General features: G+C 36.9%; 1 protein-coding gene across 1 annotated transcript; it reads right to left on the bottom strand.

Moving 5' to 3' along the window:
- Nucleotides 1-3,708: 3,708 nt before the first annotated feature.
- On the bottom strand, nucleotides 3,709-12,614 carry LOC107808175 (oxysterol-binding protein-related protein 3A). The gene is made up of 10 exons (XM_016632672.2): nucleotides 12,240-12,614; nucleotides 10,785-10,878; nucleotides 9,828-9,944; nucleotides 9,669-9,741; nucleotides 9,454-9,572; nucleotides 9,215-9,336; nucleotides 8,336-8,512; nucleotides 7,442-7,586; nucleotides 6,221-6,399; nucleotides 3,709-4,133 (listed from the first exon to the last, which is right to left on the bottom strand). Exons 1-10 carry the CDS (start codon nucleotides 12,353-12,355, stop codon nucleotides 3,893-3,895), a joined length of 1,383 nt encoding a protein of 460 aa, XP_016488158.1. The 5' UTR covers nucleotides 12,356-12,614; the 3' UTR covers nucleotides 3,709-3,892.
- Nucleotides 12,615-20,140: the final 7,526 nt, after the last annotated feature.

Here is a 20,140-nt window from a genome sequence, read left to right as displayed (position 1 = left end):
ATAAGTGGGGTCGTGAAGGTGTTTACACCTAGCCAAGCTATTTAATCTTAGCACCATATCACTTAACTATGACTTAACAATGGTTAAGTGATAAATGTGTATATGAAGAATACGTCTTGCATTTTATTGATTAGATGCACACCAAGTGTGGGATAAGTTTTTATCCGTATACAAGTGATAAGTACTCAATTTCTTGATGATGACAACTAGTATGGAGATGATGGCTATGGGGCTTGTGGAGAAGAATGTGAGCATGACAACTCTTATGCTTCTAACAATGACCGAAGATGGTGATGTTTTAAGGTGCGATCCTTCTATATACTCTTCTTGTGGTCAACGTAATAGTTAAGAAATTGATGATGAGCATGATAATGATGATTAGGAGATTATTACAGAATATTCTTGTTTGTTTTCTTATTTTATTTTTTTCATTTAACGGAGATAAGCTCGATGAAAATTGCAAAGATGGGAGGACTCTTGAGTTACCCAAAGTTGCTTAGAGATATAAGACCGAATGGCTTGGGAAAATTTCACTCTAAAATAATATTCTAGAGAATCATTTTTTTTAAGGTGTCACTCACCTGCACTTTCTCTAGAATATTCTTTTAGAGGGAAAATCTTAGAAACCTTGAACTACTTTTTAAGGTTTCTACCAATGCTTGATAATTAAAACTCCTGTTGTTGAATGAGTTGCTTAAACAGTCTTACTTAATAGACTTAAAAAATGCTTAAATACAGAATGTCATTTAACTGTGTGCCATAAAACAACCACGGTAAGTACATAAGCTAATAATTCCACGTGCTCCTTCACTAAAGCACGTCCTGTAAAGATACAGTTTATGACAAATACCTCAAAGAAAAATGTACTTTAATTGAGCGGAACTATAAGCTTAGTATGTATTTACTGTGATTGTTTTATGGCACACGATAAATTACTATTCCGTCTTTAAGCATTTTAAATTCATTAATTTAGCAAATCATCCAGCAAGGCGTTGAATGAGAGCTTTTGCGTAACTGGTAAAGTTGTTGCCATGTGACCAGGAGGTCACGGGTTCGAGTTGTGGAATCAGTCTCTTGCAGAAATGCAGGGCAATGTTGCGTATAATAGACCCTTGTGGTCCGACCCCTGCTTGGACCCCGCACATAGCCGGAGCTTAGTGCACCGGGCTACCTTCTTTTATTCAGCAAGGCGTTAGCCAACTAGAGTTTTAACTTATCAAGCAATTGGTATTGTCTAATCATGTCAATTTAATTGTTCATTAATATATGAATATGATCCATAACTTATTGGTAAATATATACTATCTTTTTTTTTTTGAATTGGTAACTATAAATATATATCTTTCATTCTGTCAAATGGAGAAACTTCAAAAAGAAGTTCAACGTTTCTGAGATTTTCATTCTAAAAGAATATTCTAGAGAAAGAGGGTGACACCTTAGACAATTGATTCTCCAGAATAATCTTTTCGAGTGAAATTTTCCGAAGTCATTTTGTCTTGTCTTTAGGTGAGTTTGGGTACCTCAAGAGCCTCCCCCCTACCCCACCCCTCACTCTTGTAGTTCGCACTGAGCTTGTCTTTGTTAAAAGAAAAAAATAACTAAGAATATTCCCAGTAGTTTCATCATCAAGCTCATAATCACTTTTTTCATTATTATCTTTATCACAAGAGTAGTATGTAGAAGAATCATACCTTGAAGCATCACCATCTTCATTATTAGAAGCATAAGTGTCTTTATACTCACATTTTTCTCCATTAGTCTCATAGTTATCATCTTCATAGTAATTATCATCATCAAGAAGTTGTTTAGTTATTGCTTGAATATGGGTAAAAATCTATCCACACTTGGCTTTATATCTAATCAATAAATGCAAGATATACTTTTCGTATACATATTTATCACTTAACCTTTGTTAGTTGATATGCTTTTACTTTAAATTTTAACACCTAAGATTAAATAGCTTGATTTTTATATCTAGTACAAAAACATGACTTTCCATGGTACGAGCATCTGTTCCATCATTTATTGGTCAATATAAATCTTTCGTTTTGTTGGAAGGAGAAACCTTAAAAAGAAGTTCAAGGTTCCTGACATTTTTACTCTAAAAGAATATTCTAGAGAAAGAGCATATCTTCAGTGTTTTTGGACTGGTATTATTAAGCATTAGGGAAAGAACATCCAAACCAAACCTGCAGCAGACCACTATTGCAAATTAACTTTTGTTAGTTGGTGATTCCTTCACCAATGTTTAACTTCACTATGACATCCAGAAAAGTAACTCCTGATTAGGGAAACTGCATATTCAGAACTATTCCTGATTTGCTTCAGTTTAGTTAGCAAACATCATACTTCTACTATGCAGCATATTGTGTCAACTCTTTGTGTGCTTAGTTCTAGCACTCTGGTTGGGAATTGTGGTACACGTCCATCTTCATATGGCCCCTTCCAATAATAATCTACTTTTACAGAAATAGAGTGAAAGGACATTAAGATCAAATGTGGGTGCGGACATGAAACTTCTAAACTGAGCCTGCATAAAAAATCTTAGTCAAACTTAGCTTCAGTTGGAGTAAAAGTTATGCTCAAGACTGTATCATTTGCATTTGGTCTCCCTACCCTGTGATACCGTAGTAGCACTTTTAGCCCTACAATGTATTTGAAGTGGCACATTTGAACCTATTTCACAATGACCAAAAGTGTGCAACTCTTTTCTTTTACACTTGCATTTCTGCTAAGACTAGTCTATAAGTCTATTATTACAAGCTAATACCAAGACTTGATTCAGTTTCTTAGTTTGTTCAGAAGTGTTTCCCTACTGCTTGCCTAGCGCACTGGTTATTCATGACCGTGTCTCTGCTAGCTCATTAGTTATTGGTACAATAAGATGCAACCTTCCAACAATTTCTGGAGTCAGGTAAGAAGAATATAGGTGTAATCTCAAATCTGCTGGGTCATTAGTTATATATTTATCTTAGTTTCTTATTTTCACTGGTATTTTATTTGGTAATGATGATTGAGTTGAGCTTTAAGAAAGAAACGAGGACTCATATCACCGACCCGAACTTGTTTGGGACTGAGTCCTAGTTGTAGATAGTACCGATTAATGGTTGAAGCAGTAGTCTTAGATACATGCTTGATAAGTCAAATTACGCTTGACGCCTGCTGAATAATCTGCTTAAACAAGCTTAATTGATAGACTTGCGAATGACATAGAGAGTACATCAATTAATTGGGAAGTTATCATAATATAAGCACGTTAATTACGTTCTAAGCCACTAGTTCCAATCAATTAACGCAAGTTCGCATATGTCACTACCCATACCTTTCCGGCACTTGTGCTTAAGTTAAAAGCTATGCGAGATTTACCATTAAGAAACAAAACGAACTCCAAAAACTGACCCACTATCCCATTTTACCCAGATATGATTTCTATATCATGTTCATTTCATATACCTTCTTCCTATTATGTCTGAATAATAAACACCAATAAATAAAAAGGAAATTTAAGACACATCTACCATAACCTTGTAAAACAAGGGAGTAAAGATATTCTGATTCTTAGGCACCTTTTACTCGAACCATAAGCTATAAGTCACAATTTCAGAATATAAGATGTGAAAAGGTGATAACTTTTCACCGGGAATAGCTGGATGATTCAGGAAATCTGTTCCCAGCTATGAAGTTATGTCTCTCAACCTAGAGTGGACATAAGAAAATCTCTGAGCCATACTCTTAGTGCAACTATATGTACAAAATTTTTATCAATTTCAAGTAGATAAAATGTAGGAATTAACTCCTTGCAGAAAGAATGCAGACCTAATATGGGTCTAATACATTAAAAGAAAAAAGGTAATGCAAGAAAAGCACAAAATACAGACAAGAGAAACAACTATTATGCAGAAGCTACTGAATCTTCGTATTGCCAGGGGTTGAACTCAGTCGTTTTAACGTCAGCATGATCAGAACTATCAATAGCAGCACGATGTTCATGATATTTGCCATTGTACTCGTACACCTCCAAGTCACCCCAAGGTGTAGGGCAAACTTCATTTGATAAGTTGAACCATTTTGGTTTGAATTCATCGCCCTTGGCCTCTCTTGTTCTCCTGTCAGCTCTCTGCCTTTCCTCCAAACTGAATTAATCAAATCAAATACACCAGTAAAGGGTAAGAGGCTTAGAAAATTGCAGCCTAAATAGCAAAAAATTAAAGATTCACTGACGGAAGACGTGATCTTTAGACATGGAGACAGGAGAGGGCTTGTTATTTTCTGTTCCAACAAGAATATTTTGCTGGTGGTAAAAACAAGAACTTTATGGTGCAAGTTGTTAAGCATGGACTGCTTGTTTAGCCGTGTAATATTAACTTGTTTAGCAGTCTGGTATTTTTGTTTCTTTTGTCTCCTCTTTCCAATTAAAGTGCGATGATGAAGCTAGAGTAGATCAGCACTCAATTTTACAAGTCATTACCTTGTGGCAAGTTTTATATCACACATACATATAAATAATATTTTTTAGGCAAAATACATCAACAGCCCTTAAAGGTGTCCACACTTTTCACTTACACACTCCATCTTAAATCCGCTCCATTTGAATGCTCCAACCACCTTCTAAATGTGTCATTTAGACACAATATAATGAGGTGGCATAGTGCGTGTATTACACCATTTTTCAGACGTGAAAATTCAATTTTACCTTTTTAAAGTTTTTCTTTTTTTTTTTTCATTTTCTTCCTATTCTTTCACACAGCACTGGTCACCACCTTCCTCTCTCTTCCTCCACCAGTCCACCACCATCACCTTACTATCTTAGTTTTCATTGCCGGAATAAATGGAAATCGACAGAAAAACCTCAAACATTTTATTCTTCCTTGTTTCTTCTCCACTAAAGATTCGAACCCCAACAATATATAAAATGAATTTGGATTACCAAGAACTAAGTCAATAGACGATTTCAGTTACCAACTAATAAACCAGATGATTTTTTTCCCAATAACCAAAGCTCCAAAAATTTTAGGATTCAAACTTCAACATTCATATGCTCAGAGGCAGATACGAAAGTTTTCAAACCAAACAATGAGATTCACAGACCGTTATTAGCAGATTTCGCAACCCAACAAAACAGTTCGAAATTTTCAATCTGAACACCATCTATCAATAGCTAACAAACTATAAATTACCAACACCAATAGAGTTTTAAAAATCTCAGATTTACCGGAACTCAAAATTCAGAAATGATCTCTAGGGAATCATTCTTGGTCAAAGATTTCAAAAAATTAGTAATAGAATGAATTTTCAACAAAAAAAGAAATTTTTTTGACAGAAATTGCTCCATGACAGAATATATGGTGTATTTGGTATATATTGTCGATTCCAGAAGATCTCTGATAGCGAGGGTGAAGTTTGTTGTGGTGGATTTTGTTTTCGGACAATCTGGAATTAATCCTCCATGACAGAAATATTAGTTGATTTCTATGTCTTATGCATGTTCTTAATATTGTAGAGGGTTGGAGGTGGAGATTGGGAGGAAAAAGAGTGGCGGCAGGAGTGAGTTTGTACCTCTGTTCTTTTCTTTTGGAAGAAGAAGACGGAAGGAACGAGGGAGAGTCATTGGGGAAGATGAAAAAGGGTTGGGGTGGGTTCTTGTTTTTCTTTAAATTTTTTTCTTTTTTTCCAAAGTTTTTTTTTTTTAATTTGTTCAAGTTAAATCCACGTGTTCCCGTCTTATTCGTTATTCTAGCGTGTGCATCTTTTGTATTTGACTGCCTATCAATTTTGTGTATAAATGACACATTTGGGATGTGGTTGGAGTGTTCAATGGAACGAATTTAAGATGGTGTAAAAAATGTGGACAACGTTAAGGAGTTGTCGATGTATTTTGCCTTTTTTTAATGTCTATGAACAAAACAAGGACATGAGACCGTTGGAGAAACCCTGAAGTCCACCCCAGGATGACAATTGATACACCAAAGGTAACAGACTGGATGGTTATCTTTTAACAACAAGACTCACGTGTGCAAATGGGACTCACTGTAAAACAAGGGTATGATCAAAGGAAAAGTGGAGTTCTATTGTTCTAACAACAATTTCATGCCACAGAAAGGTCCAATGAGCTAGATTGATTTCAAATTTCTAAAAAATCACTGTGCACACAGAAAACTAAAGAAAGTAACATATACATCGACAAAAAGACACCTTACAGAGAGAGAGAGAGAGGACATACCGGCTCTTTTCTGAACTAGCTTTGGATAAGTCACCTTTCTCAAGTGCATAACGATCAGGGCGCAAGCGAGAATCAGATGCTAATAGTTTCTTAGGTGCAGTATCAAAGCTGTTAATCTTGTGTGCAAAATATGTATACTGAAATTTGTCATTTTTAGGAGCATCAGCGGCTCTCCAGACCTGAAACAAGGGAAGAACTTGCATGTGAAAATTTGAGTGAATTAATAGTCCATGATTTTGACTTGACCACAATTATCATCACTGTAGATATCATAAGATGCAACCTGATGAACCAAACATTTGCACCCCATAAAGTTTCAGATTAAACAAATTCAAGCGTTCAAAATTTAAAAATATAAATTTTCCCAACCTCGATGATTTTCATACATGTGCACAGGCCTAGAGAGTCTTTGCCTCCACTTTTAATGTCTCTGTTTCTAAATGAGTCACGGCAGCACCTGTGTATAAGATGTATTGCTAAAATGGCCTAGTGTTTCTTTTTTATTCTTTTTTCAACTTTCAACGTTTTTATTTCTAAAATGTAGTCATAGCAGTATCTGTACATCAATGTCCTAGGCATTATTTGCTCCACCGATGAGATACTTACTTGGATGCTAAACAGAATTTTTAAAGTTCAGTAAATCAAAGGAATACAGACTAGGGAAGTAAGAAAATCTCAATGAGAGATATTGCAGCTTATGTCAGACATTTTCAGCAAAGCAGGTAACTATGTCTATTTCTGTAAGTTCTCCTCTTTCCTTTCTTTCTTTCTTTATAAGGGGGTTTAAAGGTCAAAAGTAGCAAATTTATCACGCTAACTACAAGTCTACAACAGCAAAATTTATATTTTAAGAATATTCTGTTTAACTTCGATTCTTCAGAAATTTGGACTCTATGGCTTGCTTTAGCAGGAGAAGAGATTTCCAAATCAAGCGCGGTGTATACTGTAATCTATGCTAGCTACAATTTGAAAATGGCAAACATGACGCATACTTTAGTCTAACTAATCTAGGTTGAGAAACTTGAAATGATATTGCAAACTCTGGAGGACTCGACACACTTCAACTTGTGAAGAGGGGGAAAAAACAAAACAAAAGAAGGATAATACCAGGGGTTATGGTTTAAAAACAAAGCCAATGGAATTTCAGCTTAGAAAAAGAAGGCAAAAGAAAGTTGCATTGGACCAGGGGTTACTATCAAAAGAAAGAAAGCTGAATTTCACCTCTTTCATTGTGCTGCCTGGCAGGGGTTCCCCTTCCAAATCACAGGGTTGATAACTCAAAGATTCATTCCATTTTCCAGTCATCAAAATTTTGGGTTCTTCCTCACTGTTGTAAACATATCCATCAACTTCATAGCGACCAGCACTGCCAAAAACACGACAGTTCAGAAAAATCAAAATGAAAAAAGGGAAGACAAGGAAAATATTTGATAGGCAATCAGTTTTATAAATACAAAAACACAGACAAGATAAGAAGCAAAGGGAATTTAAGTGAGAACATCTTCTGTACAACCTCTCAATTGGCAACGAGTATGTAATTTAGCTGTCTTAGGACCCAGATACAGAAAGACCATTCTGGTAGGTAATGAACCCGTTCACCTGGAAATAGGACTTGGTATAGGACAGCTTCGTAGCCCCCCATGAGCGAAGTACAATAAGGCCATAATATGCTTTTAGTTTAAAGCTAGTCTGACAACCATATAAACGAGAGCTAGAAATATCAACATTTTTACTCGAAGAAATAGAGTAAACGATAACATTAGTTGACATCTTTTAATAAAGCCAAAGACGGCAAAAAAAGGATAGTTTCTTTGATAGCGGGCATTTATCCCTTGAACTCTCTCTTCCACTCTGCGCTAATTTGAGTAAGGTCCACAAAGAACTACTTGGAGGTGAAGAATGAGAGCAATCGGTACTTTTTTGCTGAGCATTACCAGAATAAGTGAAAGAAATTTGTCGGAAAACCATCTTTTTACACAAGGTACTGCTTGGTTCTTAATTGATCTAACAGGTGTCTTGAAAAAGATTCATCCACGGAAAGGGTAAGTGTTCTAAGCACTTTGCTGTAATGAAACAGTAAACAGGTGAAGAGAAGAGCGATGATATCAATCATACCCAAACCAGCCACAAGGTTGAAAATACAATAACACTTTATCCCCTGTCGTCAGGTTCGTCAAGATCATCTCCCCAGGTGAATCGATCCAAGTTCTCCCAAATATAAGATTGTGAACTTTTGTTGGAGGAGGCACCAAGTCTAGGACAACACCAGACTTTTTCAGTGTGAGCCTTGACCTGCATATCAAAAGAATGAACCAAAATTGAGGATAAAGACAGAAGGTCCACAGTTTGCAACATAACCAAACATTTTTAGCTGGAACCAGAAATAGGGGTTAGGTAACTGTTGAAATCGTCTCCTAATTAAGTAATAGAGTGGATAATGTAACAGGGAGAGAAAAAAGAGTAACAGATGAATTGATGATCTCTCAAAGTATCAAGTTTGTGAATGCTGTCTTCTCAGCTGTTACTTTGGGGACAGGTTGCAAAAAGGCATGAATTTCATCTTCCAAATCACCTCATAGATAATTAGCTATCAAAAAATTTATCTGAAACATTATCCTTGCATGCTAGTGAACATTTCCGCCTCTACCTGAAGCTAACTAAATAGTTCCAATTCTACAATTAAGCATCACCCAGACTTGGCAAAAAACAAGAGGAACCCTCATCTAACCAGAAGTAAACTTGTAAGAACTTGCATTATTATATCTGTTACACAAATATTGACATGTTTCGAACAGACCCCTAGTGGTTAAACGAAGATGCCTCTATTTTTAAGGTCCTTTAAGAGAAACCGCCCAAACTCCTTGTGAATATTGAAGAACTATTAATGTCTCCCTCACCAGTATTCTCGGTATTTTTAAGGTTCTGCTTAAGGCCTTACCAACAAAGCAACCGAACATGCTCTCTTAAACTGGAATTCAATATAATAGGTCGTACCTGCCAAGCGGATAAACTTCAACTGAATTTCCCAAGAACTTGGTCTTCACCTTCGAGGTTATATCATAAATGAAATGTTCATTTTCTGCATGTGCTGCACCCATTGGGGGGTGATGACTAACCTGATAGTACAAGAGTTACTATTGTCAGCACAAAGAGTAATAATAATTGTCCACATCTGACAAGGAAACCATCTTAGTTAAATTTGATCCTGGGGAAGCATTCACTCCACGACTCACCTGCTCGGCAATAAATGTGATTCCAGCGTGGTTAACCAATTCATAAGTTTCACCCAGAATGGGGTTGAAGGGCTTCCATGTGCGTTGTAAGGCATAGTACACGGATATGAACCATGAGGCTGGAAAATCAAATTGTTAGCTGTAGCATATTTAAGCAAGAGATACTGGATTTAAAATAAGAGTGATGCTAAGCACTGCTGCAATAGATTGTTTACCAGAATACACTAATCTCATGTGCGGGTCCTCACACTCATCTGCCAAGTCCAGTAGATGGGCATACTCCATCAACTGTCAGTAGAATTGCTACATCAGTATAATCCTCAACTAAAAAATAAAGCAAAATACAGCAGTAAGCTGCATAAAAAGAAACACACCTCTGCCATTTTTTGAAGGTTGGTCATAGGCTCACAAATAATAACTGGCAATGTCACCAACGAGGTAACATCAGCGCCTATGTACTTCTGCATCATTTTCCAATAATTATCGCGATCCTGCAAGAAACCTCAGAAATGTGAATGTGCTCAACAAAAACTCTACATTGCCCCCCAAAAAAATCATTGGTGCTGCAGCTCCTATTTAGTTGCCCATTGACAAAAGTCGGTTGATCATAAAAATCTGAAAGTATTCGCTTTCAAATTTTGTAACTAAGTTAATATAATTGTTATAGGAGTCAAATGTGGCCAAAGGGGAAAGAAACAACAGATTTAGTACTAGCACGCATCCCTTGCTTGGTTCTCCCATAAGGAAAGGTCTAGTATAGATTTTTATTCTTCTTCAGAAGATCCATCAATCTGCACTTCACAAGCTTCCTTCAAAAGGGAAGGACCGTGTAGTGTGTTACGTCAGCTCCAAAGGTTAAGTTGTGTTGGCATTGATAAAATTTCCATGGAGTTCATAATTGCATGAAAGACGTCAAGTATATTAACCACCCGGAAACTAGAATTTACCCGAGTAAATAGCTTTCCAAGGAATATCTGGTAACTTCAAAAGCCAACAGCATAATCTGTATCTGAATGGAAAGTTCTATTTGGAGGTGGCTGCAAAAGGAGCTGACGCAAAGCTGCAGTGTGTCTCCTAGAGTTTTGGATAATTATGAGGAAGGGTGCAGTTACTAAGCTTTTGTCTTTTTCGCAGGTATCAGTCAGGGCAACATTTCCCCCCAAAATATAGGGGAGGTATAAACAATTGATTGAACCAAAAAGGGAGCAGGGAAACTAGAAAACCCCATTCTCTTTACAGATTATAGCAAACGGATAAATAATGAGACAGCTACTCAAAACACCTAAGACACATCCAACACTTCAGGATTACGAGAGGAAGAGGACTAATACCTCCGCCTTCCATCTTCCTCGTTGGGCTTCAGCACCAGCATCTTCATTGCCTCCTTCGGGATTTACGACTTCCAGCCCTTCATAACCAAGCATGCTGGAACAGGAATAACAGCTTATGACAAAAACGCCCATAGAAATCAAAAGTTACTAAAACCAAGGGAAAGATATGACATATCATAAGATTTCAATTTTTCTAAATGACAGAGTGTTGCAGATTTAATGGAAATTGGTCATATATTCACTAAAGCACAATAAGACCAAAAAACGAATCATAATCACTATAGATAAAACTTCACACTTTCTGTAGCAAGATATTAAAATCTTCAGCTCATGTGTTGGAAGTAATATGTAAAACGATAAATACATTCTGTGCATCAATATAAACGTCTGTATGCTGCCTCATCTGGTATCGTATGTGGGAAGTCTTTCTAAGATCAATAAATTTCAAGAGGTAGGGAGACAGAAAGCAATTTATTATCAGCATGCATACTATTGAGTAACAAGATAATGCCGCAGTTACATGCAGGGTAAACCGTCACCATAACTTAAATTTTCTTGTACCTTCATGTTTGAAAGGGAGGAAAAATTTACTTTTATCATCCACATCTCTTATTTCGCGCCAGAAAAAGTACAGGGATCGTAAACAGGCTGGTGAGGGTCATGTTTTCGTACAAGACAAAGATAGCCCAACAACTTTCCTGTTCATATTTTAATTGTGCTAACTCAGCTACTACTCCATTTAATTCTAACTAGTTCGAGGAAAGTTTAACTCTTGAAATACATCTCGTATAGGCATCAAGTTTTAACCTCTGTTTAATCCATTACCTTATCTAAAAAAAAGTTTTAACCTCTACGCTTCTCAATTTCCATCTGTTGTCAAGTGCATTGTGCATCAATTAAGCGGCATCTTAGAGAAATATTTAGTTTATTAACCTCAGTTGGAATCACATCAATATGCTTGCCAGATCAGCTAATTCAAGAAATAAGGCATAGCTCCTTCAAGCTTACAGCTAATTTCATTTAAACAACTTTCATAGGCTAATTCTGTAACCTAAACAGCTAAGCAGTTATACAGAAATAACTTATTAACATAACTACCATTGTTACAAGTTCAAGTTGCATTTCAACTACTATAGAAATGAAAAAAAAATTATAATCTTAAACACATCAATGAAAAATGAAGATTCTTTGAGCACCCAAAGCAAAATAAAACAAAAAAATATATATAATTTTGAACTTGCCACATCAGCAAAGCACCTAATCAAACAAATGAATTTTTTGAGGTAAAGACGAGCAAAATTTTCAACTTCGGAATATTAGGGGGGGAATTAAGGAACAATAAAAACAGTAAATAAATCAAAAGTTTCGGATCTGCAGGATATTTTCAATTTGACACTAAACTCCGGCATGAATAAAATTAATAATCACAAGAGGGGATAAATTAGGGTTTTTTACCCATTAACAGATTTAGACATAACACTGCCTAAATTGGACAAGCTCGATGCTATTGAGGAAAAGAAACCGCCACCACCACTGCTACCGCTTTGTTTCTCATCATTGTTGGACGCCATCGATTAAAAACAAATTCTTTTTTTTTTCAAGATTTGAAGAAAGATCTAATAGAAACCAGAATTTTGAGAAGAAAACTTGAGGAAAATTAAAAGGGGGGAATTTTGTGGGTGGTATTTGTAAAAGGAGACTAGAAGAAAGAAGAGAGGAGGAAGGGAGGTGAGGTCAGTGGCGGGTCCTCTAACTCTCCTTTATATGTTTGAAGTCAAAAATGACAATTTTTACACAGTTTGTGCAATGAATCTTCCTTACGCGTCTCTAAGATTTTAATCCTATCGTATCATGTTAATATTCTTTGTATTTTTCAATTTTGATTTGGGTGATTTTGCACAAATAGAATACTTCGGGGCAATTTTTAATTTTTTGATTCTTCTTATTTTATGAGCAGAACTCGAGGTTTTAAAAAGGAAATTTTAAAATAAATACTACCATTTAAGCAAAATATTTCTTTCTCTCTACTTTGATACATCTCATTCCCTTCCTTCATCCCATTAAAATTTCCAATATCCTCCTCCTTCCATTGAATTTGTGCAAAGCCCACTTCAGAGCAGGTTCACTTTCTCCATCTCCATTGATCTGCCTCACTCAATTTCTCAGTCAATATTTCATATCTTTCCGTACTCTTTCCACGATAAGAAAACGCCTTGCCTTCTTCAATTCTTGATAATTGCATTGAACCTCTTGCCTTCTTGTTCTTCTACTCCTCGTGTTCTACAATAAGTGGAGTGTTTGGAATAGTTTCAGTTTTGTTTTCTGGGTTGTGGGGTTCAATTGTAGAATTCGTATTGGAAAGGCAGCAAAGCAATGCTCGTTCTCCGCGGGGAACGAGTCACTAAAATCACCAAACCAATCACTTTGTTCTAGAAATAAAGTTGGTGTGTTTGTGTTAGTAGCAGAATTATCATGACACATTGATTCTTTCAAAATCCTGATGGCCCTATTTTGATTCTTTCAAAATCCTTAGCTCTTTTAATCCGGTTGGGTTTTCATTATCGGCTTCCGGTGAACGGCAGATTCACCATAAATTAGGGTTTGTTCTTGAACAAAGACACTATGGAGTTTGGGGCTGAACAACTTGATGTTCTATTAATATATTTCAATGTATTTTCATATATTTCATTGTATTCATTGTCTTTTTTTTTCATTGTAATTCAATGTATCTCGTTGTTTCCATGTATTTCATTGTATTCACTGTCTTTTTTACTCATTGTATTTGAATGTATCCCGCTGTATTCTATGTATTTCATTGTATTCACTGTCTCGCTATATGCCATGAATGTATTCATAAGTTTTTTTAATTAATATAATTTATGTATTCAGATGTATTATATAATTTCTCTGAAGATTGCTATGTTTTGGGGTATTTTTCGGTTGAGAATCTTTTTTATAACTGAAAATACAAAATTTGTGTGTTATAATTGAGTTTGTTGAGTTATATTAGGAGTCTATTATGTTAATTGATTCACTTTCCGTTTTAAAAACAGTGTAATCCCTTATTTCATGCCGTAAATACAGTCGAATACAATAATCTGTCCCGCTGTAATCTCATGTTTCACTCCATGAATATAGTTGAATACACTCGAATACAACAACTGATTAGCTGGACTTCTCTGATTCACGCCTATTTTTGTTACTGTATTCATGAATATAATAGCTTAAATACATCAAATACATCTTATAACCACATAAAAAGTATCTATAATCCGTAATATAGCAAATAGTACTACTAAAAGATAATGCTTTATGAAAATTCAAGATTATCCATTTTAAAGTTTATTAAGTGTAATTTCCTACTTTAATTTTGCCTTCCAGCTTGGCGGCTACTTTAGAGACGGCCCAAACGCAATATTATACTCGTGACATTGGATTATCATTGTTTGAAAAGGGGAAAGAAAAAGAAATATGGAATATTTTTATCCATTTTTCTCAATCCTCTTGAAAACACTATTACCCCTTACATATTCTTGATATTCCAAAAGTATAAAATTAGTTTTAATATATTGGCAATATTACTCTTATCATGAAAAGTTTAGCAAGTAATATAAAGAAGAAAATATCTTGGTGAAGGCAGAATTTAGTTTCAAAAAGCTCCGCGCTCATGCAGAGATTTAGATTTTATATATAAATGTTTATTTAAGTTATATGACCTTTTATATAAGAAAGAAATAAAAATAATAAAGAAAAAATCTTTCTAGATTATTTTTTTCTATTCAAATTATAAGTATGCATATAAGATCATTTCTTTTCTTCTTCTTTTTTGGTTTCCCACCTAATGTGCGGTACCCGCATTGGAGGACGATTATATCTGGATTCGCGCTGCGTAGGGCTCCATTCGGGGAAAGAGCTCCTTACCAAAGATTCTTCTATACCCACGGCAAACTCAAGACCTCTGATTAAGGGAAGAACAGTCTCATCTACTGCATCATGCCTGTTGGCAGTCATACAAGATCATTTCTTCCCTCCATGCAAGCTTGAAGAAAGGCAAATATAAACAGAAATAATAAAATAAATTTTTTCTTTTGAACATAAATAATCAGAAAGGACCCACATGATTGAGAGTAGCGTGACACAGCTAGACCAATTAAAGATGAGCTCATTATTTTATTCAATAGAAGTTTGTGAATAACGAATTAGTGCTGCCAATGAATCTTGCGTGTCATTTTTTGTATGCATTGCTAATTGCTTTGGAAAGTCCGGCCAATGCATAGAAGTCAATTTCCTTTGAATATTTGTTTACCCTAAAATCGGATAACAATTGAATTTATATGTGATTTTAATGATACGTGATATAACTTGGCACAAATTAAGAAGATAAATATTAATATCGAAATTGATTGTAAAAGAAATAAATGCAAACCAAACGAATCGAATAGCCTTGGCCCTAGAGTTCGATCACCCTTGAACCAAGTGTCGGTCGATATAAGAGCAGAGTAACAAGATAATGAAAACTAGAGAAAGGCAGTATACTGCTTTGTATTGCGTGAATGTGATCTGTTTTACAAATGATCAGATCCCCTTTAAATAGTAGGAAGTCCTACTGTTGATACAATTCTAAATACAATAAGAAATCCCATGATTAGCTAATTAATTGGCCTCTTCTTGATACGTGCCGAGATTTTTACCGTGATCCTCGCCCGATCGTGGATATTTTAGCTTTCCGTTATTTGGCTCGGTAAGCTTCCCTCGATCTTGCTCGATCTCTATCCTGATCAGTCTCGATCTTGGCTGATCTCGATCTCAATCGGTCTCCGGATCACGAGCTCGTCAATTTGACTTCGCATCTTGGTCCGATATAACGTGGGGTCGAACCTTGTCCTGCCACGTTCTAGTCTCGATTAGTCATACAAAAAGGGGAAGCCCGATTTTGACCGTATATAGATAGTCCCCTCGTTTCTTGGAGAGAAGATGACGAGAAACGATATGAACTTTCCCAATCCTGTCTCGATGGGTCATGACGTAAGCGACGATCACAACTATGATGTCAGCGATAAGTGGATACTGAAATGTCCCGTCTATTCGGGTACCGAGGCATTAAATGCTTGTCAGTTGTTGTCGTCCACTACCGGTTCTGAACCGTCGCCAGCTACCTATAAAACCTCTAGCCTTTCCTCATTCAAACTTTTACACTCAAAGTTCTTCCTACTCTTGCTTTTTCTTCAACAAATCCCTTTGCTTTACAATTTTCATACCTAAATTCCTTGAACCCTAATCAAACTGCGTATCATTCCAATTATCTTTTCTCTTGTTCATCGATGGCTAAAACTTCCAAAACCGTGCAGCAAAAGGAGGTCGCTTCTTCATCACGACCTGCCGGCGGTGAGGCTCCGATGGAGCCCTACCCTGAGGAATTCATTCTGGTAGGGTGCCCAACCACCACTGACTTTAAGATCGAAAAGACTCCCTCGGTGCCGGGCCGATATGAACCAGTCTCGAGGTATATATGCACCATCACCAAAGACATCCTAAAAAAGGTAAAAGGGGAGTGTAACTGGGTGAACAAGGATGTAGTAGTTCCTTCTCTTGAAGAACCGATCACCACTCACGTGGAGGGGTATCTAAGTGTTTACACTTACCTCTTCACACTTGCCCTGGTGGATCCCATAATCATCGCCTTTTGCAAGAGGTACGATGTCACCCTCGGCCAAATCCACCCTTAATTATGGAGAATAGTCATTCTACTACGTTTCTTCACAAGCAAAATCAAGGGATGTCCCTTCACCCTCAATCACCTCATGCTCCTCTACAGTCCCCGGCTCTATCAAGGAGGACTGATTAAGCTTGCCTCTTGGGCCAGTAGAGCCTTGTTCTCCAGCATAGACAAGTCTCGGGATCGAGGCTGGATGGGAACGATTTGTCTGAATAAGGACTTCAGACCTAATCCTTGCTGAAGATATATCATTTGATAGTAGACGATAATCATGCAATTTAGATAATATTTACAATCCAATTTGACCACACTTTATCAATGTTTGAATGTAAAAGATAACAAAATGCTCTAATTAAGAGTTTTATGTGTTGCATGAGCCATTCCGAGCTAGGAGGAACCTAAAAGAGTGTTTTGGAGTCAATATGGAGCATGGAAGGCCAATCAGAGGATAACACAATCGAAAAGGAGACGAAAGAGCAAGGACCAAATCAGCGGTCAGGTCTGCGGCCGTAGACAGAAGTTGTGTCAAATCCGCGCTTTATCGCGGTCCAATCCGCGGCCGCGGACGGGTTGTTTGGAGCAAAAAAAATTCAAGGCCAATTGTGTAATTTTCAGGACGACTCTCCTTGACCTATAAGAAGCCCAGCTTGCCCAAAAAGAGGAGGGGAGGTTTTTGAAGGGATTTTAAAGTCAAGAACAGGCAAGAAGCAAGGCGAAAGATTCAGCATAGAGTTTTTACCTTTCTTCTTCTTGTTTTTATCATTGATGATGAATTCTATCATTATGATTGTGAAAACGATTATGCGTAGCTAAACTCCTAGTCTAGGGTTTTGATGGAACCTGTTGAAAGATGATTTTCTCGTTATGTTAATATAGACTTGCCATAGTATTATCTCTATTTGTTCAACTACATGTTTATTGTTGTTGATTGAAGGGCCCTCAATTAACTGTTCCTATTCATTGTGGATTACTCGGGAGAGAGTTCATATTTAAGTAGTTGTTGAACATCATCACTCCTAACGTATATGAGGGATCAATACGAAGCGTTTAAAGATGGGATTAGGGATAACGAAACCTTGGGTGCGATCTAAGTGAGTTGTACTTAAAAGATAGCTAGCGTAATTCGGGAGAATATGTCTAGTATATTGTTGTAATTACTCGGGAGAGAGTTACGACAATCACAGTGCTCATGATCGATAGAGAAGACTTAGGCAAATTTATAGCAAACATAGCGAAAAGAATTTTGACAACAGGGGAAATCAGAATTCAGAACCTTAGACCATCTCCAATCTTGCTTACAAATCGTTTATAGCTAGTTCTTAATTAATGCACTTTTATTACGTAATATTTAGTTAATAAACACCCAATTTGTTACTCAAATATCTCTGAAGATTGAATACGTGAATTTCTGTGAGTCCAATAGCTGTGATTGATAGGTTAATTCCCTGTGGGATTCGACTATGGACTGTTAACCAAAATATATTTGCAGCGACCGCTTAGTCCTTTTTATAAGGCATAGTTGAGCGTGATCAAATTTTGGCGTCGTTGCCGGAAAGTTAACGGTGTTATTAATTGCAGTTAAAAAGAAGTGCAAAAATTCTTACTGTAGTCAATTTTTTTCAATTTGAACTAATCATTGAAATTCTAACGTTTGTAGTCGTGGTTGTTACAGGTGCATGCCTAGAAACTCCTCAAGAGCTGGTGAATTATTCGAAGAATTATCAGATCCTGAGAAGGTGTTCAAGGCATTGAACCGTGCAAACAGGAAAGGCAAACAACAACAGAACTCAATCGAAAAAATTGAACCAGACATGGAAGACAATATTCTAAACAACAGAGACAACGTGAATGACCCAAACAATAGAAACAACGTGAATGACCCAAACGATCAAGGTGTGGCACCTCTTGTGCCAGAAGCAACACTATATGATTGGGCACAACCCACCGCTGACAACTTAGCAACTACCATTGTAGTCCCTCAAATACAAGCAAATTTGTTCCAGATCACAAATAACATGCTACATTTATTGCAGAACAAAGGACTGTTCTCTGGGTCATACGTTAAAGATCCACAGCAGCATCTGAAGAATTTCCTGTCAATCTGCACCATGCAGAGGCAACATAACATGACACCAGAAGCAATACATTTGTTGTTGTTTCCATTATCAGTGACAGGAGCAGCTCTAACTTGGCTTAATTCACTCCCCATAAACTCCATCACTACTTGGGAGGAATTAGTTAAGCAATATTTGAACAAAATTCATCCACCCAACAAGACTGCTCAGCAAATTGATGAGATATTGAGCTTCAGACAAAAACCAACTAAGACACTACAAGAAACGTGGGAGAGATTCGAGGGTCTGCTGGTTACGTGTCCACATCATGGTATTCTGAAGCAGATGTTGGGGCAGAGATTTTACATGGGTTTGGCAGGTAGTTTGAAAGCCAATGTTGATGCTTCAACAGGTGGAACATTTTTTAGCAAAACATTCAGAGAGAGCAAGATCCTACTTGACAATATGGCACAAAACTTAGGATGGACAACAAGAAACGCTTCAATCACTCATGTGGTTCACTCCGTGGCTCTAGACCCGGCTAACTCCATAGCTTAAAATATGGCCACTCTACTGACACAAATGAGCATCCTCACCAAAAAGGTTGAAGAATTAGGCCAGAAGCAGCAGGTACACATAGTTGATGCAACGAATAGGGGCTTATGTACATCATGCATTAATCAACCATATGTCTGCTCATGGAGTGCTGAAGGTGATAACCAACAATATCAGGAAAACATGAATTGTATGGCCAACTATGGGGGACCGAGACCAGGTGCTCAGAATTGGGGTTAGCATAATCAACAATATAGACCAGCTCAATAATAGTATATCACAACAACCATGAGGCTATGCGACCACAAGGGCAAATGGTGCCTTACCAAAGGTAACAAGGGTATAACCAGCAAAATCAGCAGCAGGCTTATCAATAACCTCTACAACAACAGATTGTGAGACATGAAGATGAGTTTGCTAAACTTGAGGGAATGATGCAACAAATGATTGGATCCACTGGAAAACTAACTGACAGAATAGATTTACACGAGTCAGCACTAAAGAATATTGAGATCCAATTAGGACAGATTTCCATGGCCTTAAATAATCATCCTTATGGGACGTTACCTACAGACATCCAAATCAATCCAAAAGAGTAGGGCCCGAAGCAGCTGATGGTAGTAAGTCTCAGAAATGGTAGAGACTTAGATCTGGAGCAAGAAATTGCTCGTGAAAGTAGACCGACAGAGACATTGGTGCCAGTACCTGTTGATCTAGACAATTCAGTAGGGTTAACTGAGAGCAAGAGAACACCAACAAAGAAGAAGGGGTTGTGAAAGAGATGGAGGTTGCATTGGAGGAGACAATAGAAGCAGAGTCTGAACAAGAGAAAAATCAAGCCACAGGGAAGAAGCGACCACCAACACCATTCCCATAGAGATTGGAGAAGTATTAGAAAGATGAGCAGTACAAGAAATTCTTGGAGATGTTGAAGCAAATTCAGGTAAACATTCCACTGATTGATGCTTTAAAGAAGATGCATGGTTATGCGAAGATGATGAAGGACTTGATATCCCGCAAGTTCGACTTTC

The sequence above is a fragment of the Nicotiana tabacum genome, chromosome 5 (assembly GCF_000715075.1).
Source record: "Nicotiana tabacum cultivar K326 chromosome 5, ASM71507v2, whole genome shotgun sequence".
NCBI lineage: Eukaryota > Viridiplantae > Streptophyta > Magnoliopsida > Solanales > Solanaceae > Nicotiana > Nicotiana tabacum.
The sequence above is the reverse complement of the archived record's forward strand: the minus strand, read 5'-3'. Positions and strand labels throughout refer to the sequence as shown.